The 10412-nt window shown below is 41.7% G+C and overlaps 1 protein-coding gene across 1 annotated transcript in view; it reads right to left on the bottom strand.

Annotated features, from left to right (window-relative positions):
• The window catches only part of gpat2 (glycerol-3-phosphate acyltransferase 2, mitochondrial), a 198776-nt gene that overhangs the window by 30585 nt on the left and 157779 nt on the right, over positions 1-10412 (bottom strand). Inside the window, exons 11-14 of the mRNA XM_050050490.1 lie at positions 9663-9762; positions 5848-6027; positions 3860-3958; positions 1616-1698 (exon numbers count right to left, since the gene is read on the bottom strand). Coding sequence (XP_049906447.1) covers positions 1616-1698; positions 3860-3958; positions 5848-6027; positions 9663-9762 — 462 coding nt within the window. The remainder of the gene's footprint in view (positions 1-1615; positions 1699-3859; positions 3959-5847; positions 6028-9662; positions 9763-10412) is intronic.

The following is a 10412-nucleotide window of genomic DNA, read 5'->3' as shown; positions in this document are numbered from 1 at the left end:
TGGAGAGATCTCAGAGTGAGGGGGCTGCCCTTTGGTCAGGCGCCCCGAGCGGTTGGGGGGTTCGGTGCCTTGCTCAAGGGCACCTCGGCAGTGCCCAGGAGGTGAACTGGCACCTCTCCAGCCACCAGTCCACTCTCCATATTTGGTCCAGACGGGGACTCGAACAGGCGACCCTCTGGTTCCCATCCCAAGTCCCTATGGACTGAGCTACTGCCGCCGAGGGCAGTAAGTAAGTAACTCATTCGACCAACACATCGAACACATCGTTGGTACAATATATACACGCCTAAGTGTGTGTGTGTATGTGTGTTCTTCATAACTTTTGACTAGCATACACTGGGGCCCGTCGTAGCTACCTTACGCCACTGGACCCATCAGAATGTGTTGCAGTAAATTAGATTCATTGTCGGGGGAGTTGCATAACAAATCAAGTTGTAATCAAGTGTTATTTGCTTCTGTTGAAAAAATAGAAAGGCTACATTTAATTATATTACATGGGCGTTTTTGGTAATGATCAATTCAGTCTTATTACAACATTTGTGAATAAGGAGAAGGAAAATGAGCCGTAATGCCAGTAAACTCTTAATGGCCATTATGAGAGTTCAGTGGATGAGTTAACACCATAACTCAGAGAAATAAAAGGAACACATAACTGTGGGTAAAATAACACTGTAGACTGAGACACTTTAGGTGCATACAAGCGTATAAAACAGCAGCTACATCACTCAAAAGTGGAGGTGTGTGCGATACATTTTATGAGCTGCTTATCTGAGGCTCCGCTGGAGTGATATGAGTGTGTTATTTATGCGTTGTAGCTCTGTGTGTGTGTGTGTGTGTGAGGGAGATATACAGTCGTGTATCAGAGAGAGTGTGTCATATCTGGCTCTGTCAGTACATGAGTTGCACAGACAGTGACATTGTTCATCTCAAACAAAGAATAAAATGTAACATAACTGTTGGTATGTGAGGACTTTAAATTTTTGTTAAAGCAACCCTCAAATTCGCTGCATGTTTTATACACACGAACAAAAAAGAGGCTTCAAAAGCAGAGATTTCAGCTGCCACACAGAATGAGTAGGGATGGCAGAGACACAGTGTTAAATACAGGAGCATGTTAATGAAGTAGACGCGCACAAAGAACTGAAACTGCTCACATGCTGACAACAATCCAATCTAACTATCACTCTCTACCTCTTCTCATCTATCACTTCCCATCTATTTCACTCATGCTGGGTTTTTTTTCCAGCATCCCGCTCTCTCAGAAGAATTAAACACAGGAAGGGAGAAGCCACTTTGCTCGTCAGAAGCCAAGCAGAGACTGAGCGAGGATGTTATTTTCTTTCTGTTATCTTTTCCACTGGCAGACTGTGTAATGTTGATGGTAATTGGACCGAGTCTAAGAGGATGAAAACTCTCATCAGAGCTCGCATCATGTCTCTGCCAGATTTGAGGTTTAGAGGAAAATTTATCTTCAAAGTTTAAGAGAAAGTAACTTTTTGATTTCACAGATGTTAGATTAGACACAATCCAAATCCGAACCCCCTTTATGATTTGTTCACGAACAGTATAAGCACTCACCCGTGCATAAAGGTGTGCACACAGGTGGTTTGATTACCTGTTGTTGAGGATAACAGGCAGCAACAGGTCCTGTAGAGGGAGCCATTCATCTACTCTGCACCTCCCTGACTCGCACATCTCCTGCACACACAAACACACGTGCACTCTCACAGAGCTGCAAAGCAGAACCTGTAAATCATTAAATAATGATGCCCTGTGAAACAGGTGAAGAAAACAAGACAAAGTTTTCATTAAAACATTTAATTCCAACTATCATTACTGAAGCCCATCCCTCTGTTATTACCTTTGGTTCCACTTAGTTGCCAGTTTATTAGGTACGCCTATGCAACAGTCCTGCAATAAATGCTATATACATGGAGGTTTTAATGCTCTCATGTTCGAGGGATGTGTTGATTCAACTTTAGGGTCATTTTGGAGGCTGCCTCTGCCAACGGGATAAATACCTAAAATACATAATTTACATTAATTACGAAAGTCAAAGTTCATTGCGATTCTTTGGGAATATGGGTTTTAACTGAACATGCTGCTGCTGGACAAATGATAAACCCTGACCCTGTACCATCTGCTGCTCCCAGTCAGTATCAACTCCAGTTTTTTAAAGTCACCTCAGTCACCTTACAATCTCCTATCTGTCCTTGAATGAAAAATGTTGGAATCACATTACCTGATATTGTATAGCCTTCTATCATTCAAGTAAAGACTATTAAAGGTAAAGTATTACCATCAGTGAGGGAAACACCATGTTTTGGTTGACGTGCTCACAGCTCACGCTCATTTCAAGGTGACATTCACATTACAAGCAAATGTGTAACAAATCAGATTTTTTTTCTCTCCTGGACAAAGATCTAATTTTTTCAGAGTAGTATGGACACAGAAATCAGATTTTTTTCTATTTAGATCTGGGCCACTTTCACATGTGGTCCTAAATCCAATACATATCTGATCACTGGCCATGCAACTGCTGTGAGAACAGTGATAGAGACATTCACATGAGCTTTTCCCATACATTCATGGTATTCACGTCATATCTGCAGGTGCAGATCACTCACCATACACTGTTGGAGCAGACCATTGAAACTACAGAAGAGACAGAACAAAAGTGGACAGCTTTCATTTCTGGAGGAGCTGTTCCTCCTTGAAGCCCTCCACACTGCAGCTCCACCACTCATGACTCCTCCCCTGCACCCACACCTGTCTCTCCACAGATAGAGCAGCTGCTCATAGAGCTATAGCTCTTACATGATATGTGTTTTGTGTTCCCCCAACTTCTCATCCTCAACATATGAGGAACTGTCATCCGACCTCTGCAGCAAATCATTCGGGAAATGAACACTTGCACCATTTGTGACTCATTTTGTGTCTGCAAACTGCAACTGTTTTGCAAATATGACATTATTTTTGTTCCAACACTCTAGTGTGTGACAATACTGGTTGCATGAGAGGCATTTCTGGGCAGAGACCCATTCACACTCATGTTAGATATGAGTCACGTCAAACATGAATGTAAACAGTCTGGACAAACAGATCAGTTGTGGGGAAAACTAGATTTACTGCCTCTCAGTTGTATGCCTCCACAAACAAGTCAAGTTGCACTTACAGTTTACTACCATGTGTGTAAATATGTGGATGCTTCACACACGTCTTCCCCCTGACAGCACAGAAGATCTTTACAATCAGCTCATTTTTAAGGTGGAGACCCAAGACTGATGTCACCAATTCAGTATCTGACTAAATGTCTTTGATTCTGCTCCTAAATATGACACTGAATAATGGCCAGAGAAGTGTTTTTACAGAACAATATGATGTCACAGTGAAGTTGACCTGTGGCCTTTTGGATATATAATGTCATCACTTCATTATTTTATCCTATTGGACAATTGTGTGAAATTCTGTCATAATTAGTATATTAATTCTTGAGTTATAGCCAAAAAAAGGTTTTGTGAGGTCACAGTGACCTTGACCTCTGACCACCAACTCTAATCAGTTAATCCCTGATTCCAAGTGGATGTTTGTGCCATATTTGAAGAAATTTCCTCAAGGCGTTCTTGAGATATGGCGTTCACAAGCAATCCGAAAACATCACGGCTATCAGCGGCGTGGAAGCATAAGAATCAAAACTGAGCATTTGACCCCTGTAATGTGAACGTAGCCTCAGTCTGTAACCTGTGATGACGTGTCAAATGTAGACATTGCTTTGTTTTAAAGGGTTACAGGCCAAAAAGTTTCAGAACCACCTCCATAAGTAATTAACAGGTCTTTACATGCTCTTTCTATTGGGCACCTTGAGAGAGAAGGGCTGAGCGAAGTCGATTCTCACGCTTCCTTCTGGTCTCCTCCAGAGTAGAGACAACAGCCACTGCAGCACAGAGCTTAAACCAACCTGTAAGGATATGTAACACACACACACACACACACACACACACACAAAATCTTAAGAGTGACACATTCAGAGAGTTAGCGATAGTATCATAATGAGGCCTTGCCTTTAGGAGGGACACTACAGCAGCAATACAACTAATGAGCAGGATCTAGAACTGAATGTTCAGTACTGTACGTGCACTGTGGCTGAACGACAGAACAAAATGAAGAGGTGAGGACCCTATTACGGCAAATTAACTGAAAGCAACACCCACTCTCCAGTATCGTCTCAAAGTGCAGATAACAGAGGACAAGACTAATGGAGACTAATAACAATCAAAGATACTTTGAAAAAATGAAATGCAGACCTCAACTAATCGACCAGCGCTGGTTAGTGAGGAATTAGAGAGGAAAGTTGTGAATAAGACTGTGTTGTGGATAACTAGTAAATTGTACCAGGAGTTTGACAATGTGGCGCCCGTCAGACAAAATCTGAGACAACTGGATCCACCATGACGATATTTTAAGCCTTAGTTACGTCAAAAAATACTGACAGTTCAACATAAAATAATTTATTATAAACAGATTTTGTAACTCATTTTATCGTTTTTTTTGTCTTACATCTATTTGGGAGACAAGTTTTAGAACCAGTCAACTCAGTGATTAGTCAATCAACAGAAGATAGTCTAACAGTAATTATATTAATAATTATCTTTTAATGCAAACATGGTAAATGGACCTGCACTTGTACAGCGTCTTTGTAGTCTTCCGACCGTTCAAAGCACTTTTTACACTACGAGTCACATCCAGCCTTTCACACACACACATTCACACTGGTGGCCGAGGCTACCATACAAGGTGCCACCTGCTACTCAGTTTTTAACACACTCACACACCGATGGAACCACTATCGGGAGCAATTTGGGGTTCAGTATCTTGCTCAAGAATACTTCGACATGCAGACTGGAGGAGTCAGGGATCGGACCGCTGATCTTCCGATTAGTGGACAACCAGCTCTATCTCTGAGCCACAGTCACTGTTTTTCTCTGTTTTGTATCATCTTAAATGGAATATCTTTGGGTTTTCAATCGACAAAACAAGATATTTAAAGACATTTTCTAGTACTTTGAGAACCTGAAATGGACATTTTTCACTATTCTGACACGTTAATCGACAATGAAAATAATCTTCAGTTGCAGCCCTAGTTCCCATAATTATTTGGGATATGCAAAGAACAGAAAGTATGAAGCTGCATAGATTCAGTGAGCTATTCTGTACGCTACAACTTAAACACCCTCCCTTTTTATTTTAGCCTGCACTTGTTGACATTTAAGCAAACTGGCATTGTTAAAAGTATGCTTAATAATCTGTTACCAGTTCCTGTTTGCAATATGTACACATAGCTATCACTAAATTACTTTGATCCTGAATAAAAATTAATAAACGTGGTGATTTTCAGGTTTTCTGAAGCTATAAGGAGTGTCTTTTTTTCTGTTAAAGCAGATTCATGGCGGTTAATTAGAGATGGACATCAGAGACACTGATGCCCTGAGGAAGTGTAAGTGACACAGAATCTAAAAATACGTGCATCATGTCTGAGAATGTTGAGAACTGATTGAGTTATGACTCTGAAAAGCAGTATGAATTTTGACGCTGACACAGCCAGGCTGTGTGTCACGGCCTCTGCTGCAGCTCCAACTGTTGAATGTGTTGATAATTGGGCCACACGACAATAACAAACTTCCTGTTGTTCTGAGAACACTGGTGCGCATCTGTCCCTATCACCTCACTGTTAACCCACTGTGTTAAACCCAACCTGTTCACTTGCTCCTGAGGATGTCACAGATGGCTCTTATTAAGTGGTGACTGTGGGTGTGTGTGTGTGTGTGTGTGTGTGTGTTTAAACAGCACCTGTGCGTTGGTCATGGGCACACAGTCGTACGAGATGCCCACAGGGACCAGACTGACATCAGGGACAGATCCCTCTTTGATGAGTTGTCTGATGTGAGCCAGCCACTGGCCACCTTGGCCAGACTTCGCTGACACACCGACACTTATCGCCTGACCCTCATGTAGCAGCTCACGTACCAGCTGAGGAGGGAGGGAAAGAGAAAGATGGCAGAGACAAAGGTCTGAAAAGTCTTGGCAGTGGGGGAGCAATTAACATAAAATGCCTGTCATGCATTTTTAAAATATACATAAGCACAATAGCGAAACAGACCTTGGAGGGAATACAAAGAGGCAGGAAAACAGAGCGATGAGGGCAGCAGAGGGAGGAGAAGTCAAAATGCAGGAAGCACGCAGGATAAAGAGCAGAAATAAAAAGACAATGTGGGGCACACTTCATGACATTCAGAGATATTTCCCTTGCCCCTAGTACTGTTCTCACCTTACAGACAAGGAAAATTCAATTACCACTGAACAGCAGCTAAGCAGGCCTACACTCAATAAACAATAAAGGTCTATTAACATTGAAATACAACCAATAAACAAGCCTGCTTTCACACAAACAGCCAATATGCTTACTCACATGAACTGTCAATGAATATAAAAACAAACTACGTGCTGTGTCACTCAAACAACCTGTTATGTCCCACTGAAGCTGTAGTCTTGTAGATTAATTTCAGGCTGAGCTGTTTTATTGAGCTGTATAGCACAATATAGATCTTTATAAAGTCAATAATTCCTCCAAATTAAATACACCTTTAGGCAAAATGATACAAAGCACAAAAGAGCTCCCATGCTAGATTCAAATACAGGAAGATATTAATGATAAGCAGGTGTTAATCACTGATAAAAATCAAGTAGATAGGGAAACAGGATCAGGGAGCACAAAGAAAGGTACTGGAGGAAACTGTGACAGATGCATGAGACTAGAGAGAGGAGGGAGCCATGAATACAGACCACATTAAGTCTCCAAAATAAGGCCAAAAAACACAAATTACCATCCCATAAAAATAGACACAACCTGCTCAGACCTGCCAAGCTCACACAATCAAACTAACCACCATTCTTCTCGATTCTCCGCCCTCTCCTCATTGCTTTGTCACTCCAGCCAACTCCAAAGCTGCAATCTCTGTAGCAAAACTCAAGCCCCTTGGTAATTTTGAGAATGAATAGAGAGTGGGATGCGGCCGGGGGAATGACGGAGCGGGGGGGAAGACAGGTTGTATTCTGATTGAGGAGCTGACTGTGATAACACTCCACTGAGGAGTGCAATGAAAAGGTGTGCGTGCGTGTGTGAGTGAGTATGAATTGAACCGAATGCACAAACGCTAAACAGCCAAATTACAAGGACAGGTATCTTTTGCTTACCCTGCAATTTTATATAATTACCTGCTGTCTAAAAGGTTTTTTCAGCAAAATGCATTAGCAACCTGTTTTCTGATTCGTGGCCCAGTGCTTGGTTGCCATCTCCTAGTAAACAGACTGTTTGTGGGTTCACATACGCAGCTAATGAGGAACTGCTCAAACTGTCAGGCTGGAAAGGTTTGTACCAAGAGGGTGTTTTTAATGGATGTGACTCTCAGAAAAAGGTGTATGGATTAGCTTTCTGCTGTTGAAGGGGGCATTTGCATACGTGAAAACAGTTGTTAAAAGTCTTCCCTGGCTCAAAGTGTGGGAGTTGTACTTAACTTAAGTGATGTCATTAAAGTACGTTTTAATTTGGAGCTGAAAGTCTGTTTCTGGGTGGTTGTTGGTGGAAAGAGGTGGGCAACACTAACCACAAGCTCCAACTCAGGGTAAAGGAATACTTCAGTTACTCACCCTGTGTTATCTTGAATTCATGAAGAAAACTTTGTTATTCTCGCATGCCTCCAGGGTGAACGAAGAATCCAAAAAAGGGGAATATTCGAGTAAAAGAGGGCCGCATTTTAAAACAGCAAAACAATATCAAAATAGTTGTTTACAAACTCTCACACAATTTGTGCAGTACAATGCAAGTCTTATTTATGCAGTCCTTCAGTACTTTCCAAACACATGCATTTTCGCCCACACAATCTTATGCAAGGAAAGAAGCGGATCTGGGCAAGCGTGTGCATTTGAATACTGCTTGACGGAATACATGAGCAGAGTACAAAGGCATGTGGTCGCCAAGGCACGAAAAGTGTATGCAGAAGTGTTTAAAATAGTATGATTTTAGAGAGAATGCATGTGTTCGTAAGTACTGAGCATAACGACTGGATAAATGAGACTTGGACTATACTGTAGGAGTTGTGTGAGAGTTTGTAAACAGTCAAAGAAAACTTTATTTCCATTTGCAGTATTATATTTGGTGGTATGGCTCTGTTCTGGGGCCCCTCTGCTTCTCCTCTGGCCTATACAGAAAGCCTCTCCAATGCACCCATGTGAAAAGCCTAAGGGCGGAGAGAGCACCCCTCTCTGCCCTTCCACTTGCAAATGAGAAAAGCCTGAGGCAGACAGAGCAAACCTCCCTGCCCTTCCATGCGCCTACATGAAAAGCCTAAGGCTGGGAGAGCAGCAGCAAAGACCCCCCCAGGAACAGAACAGAGCAGCATCATTGACAAACAGAAATTACATTGATAAGCCAGACACAGCATGAAAAGGAGGAGCTGGGGTGGAGGTGGGTTGCAAAGTGTCTTGCAGAGGAAGCAGCAGTAGGCAGGCCAGAGCAGTTTAAAAAGGGCACTCTGAATGAGATTCGCCAATTGGTTGCATTGAAAGGAATCATATGATCTATCAGCTGACTCCCTTCCATCACTCAGCTGCTCCATCAGTTGATTGGCTGTTAGAGATCAGCTGATGTAGCTGGGACGTGAGCTGAGCTTGACATCGTGTCCTGCCTGAAGTAACGCTCTGCTCAATTTTTGGTCATTAAACACAGCACCCATTTAGCTAAAATCATCAAGAAGTTATTTACCATAGAGGCATGTGGTAAAGACAAAAAAAATCTTCATAAATTCAATGTAACATGGGGTGAGTAACTGATATACAAATAAACAAAATTGTTTTTCTGGGTTAAGTATTCCTTTAATGGCTCAATTAGCTTTGTGTAGCTTCTCAAAGTGCATCTTCAATTGACAGTGATACCTTAAAATAAATCTTAGACTTTTAGCCAGTTGACTGGCGCTGCTCTAGGGACGAGTGTCAGTCCACCACTGTGATTCAGACTGAAACATCTCAGCAACTATTGGATCGATTGCCATGATATTTGCTTTATATATTCATGGTCCCTAGAGGATGAATCCTACTGCACAGACTTTGGTGATCCTCTAACCTTTTCATCTAGCACCACCATGAAGTTGACATCTGTAGTTTTGAATGAAACACTTCAACAGCTATTGAATAGATTACCATAATTATTGGTACAGCCATTTTATGATCCCTTCAGGATAGAATGAAATAACTTTGAACCTCATGAAAGTCATTTAGCTTTTAATTTGTCAAAAAACTTTAGTTGATAGTCCAGCAGCTGTTAAACTTAAGACATTTCAAGGCACATTTTAAGAGATTTAGCATGCTAAGAGGCTTCACTTACATGGTAAACATGGTATATGTTTCCACCTGCTAAACATCAGCATTTTAGCATTCTGCTCATAGCAATGCTGTGCCTATGTACAGTCTCTCTCTTTCATGGCTGTAGACTCTTAGACTGGTTAAGATAATAATGCCTTATTGTCAGGACCCCAGTGAGGAGAAAACTTTTGTGTTTCAGTGTTCATTCACCCTCATCTTAGAACCATCAAAACACATGTCAGACTTACGGAGGCCATTACAGGAGCGTACAGACTGTCCATCTCAGCTTCTTGCTCAGTCAGTGCAAAAGGTGGCAGGAGGACCACACCTACTTTCTGCAGGATTGATCTACAGGAAAAATAGAGGACACTGTATCTTAGGCATAACCAGTTTAAGTTAAGCAAGCAAGCAACACCTTACATAGACATCCGTCCCAAAGTGCTTTGCAGTCAAGAAATAAAATCAAATACATAAAATGAAGATGAGACACCAGACAGGATGTACAAGGGGAACAGACACATAACACAAGTTAAAACATAACATACCATATGCTCTCTGAACAGATGGGTTTTTAACTGCTTTTTAAGAGTCCACAGAATCCAAAGCTTATTTTGAAACTATTCCAAAGCTTAGGGGCTGCCGACTGGAAAGCACAATTTCCACAAGTCTTAAATTGTGTTCAAGGTTTACTTGGAAAACCCTGAGCAGAGGACATAAGACCTTGGCTCTGGAAGTGGGGTGCAGAGGGTCCATGATATACTGTGCAGCCTGACTATGCAGGCCTCTATAGACTAAATTACTGTGATGTTGTGCTGACGGCAACAATCACTCCAGCTCGCACTTAATTTAAATCATGGAGACATGTAACATCTTGTTTATTTCTGTTGTCATTTTCAGCTACAACTAAAACGTTTAAAGACTATATGTCTTTAAACGTTTTAGTTACAGGCAGCTGTTTAGTTTAACACGGTGGTCCGACCTGTCTGATGTTTCTGTTG

Source organism: Epinephelus moara, chromosome 8 (assembly GCF_006386435.1).
Source record: "Epinephelus moara isolate mb chromosome 8, YSFRI_EMoa_1.0, whole genome shotgun sequence".
Classification (NCBI taxonomy): domain Eukaryota; kingdom Metazoa; phylum Chordata; class Actinopteri; order Perciformes; family Serranidae; genus Epinephelus; species Epinephelus moara.
This window is presented reverse-complemented; position numbering and strand designations above follow the sequence as displayed.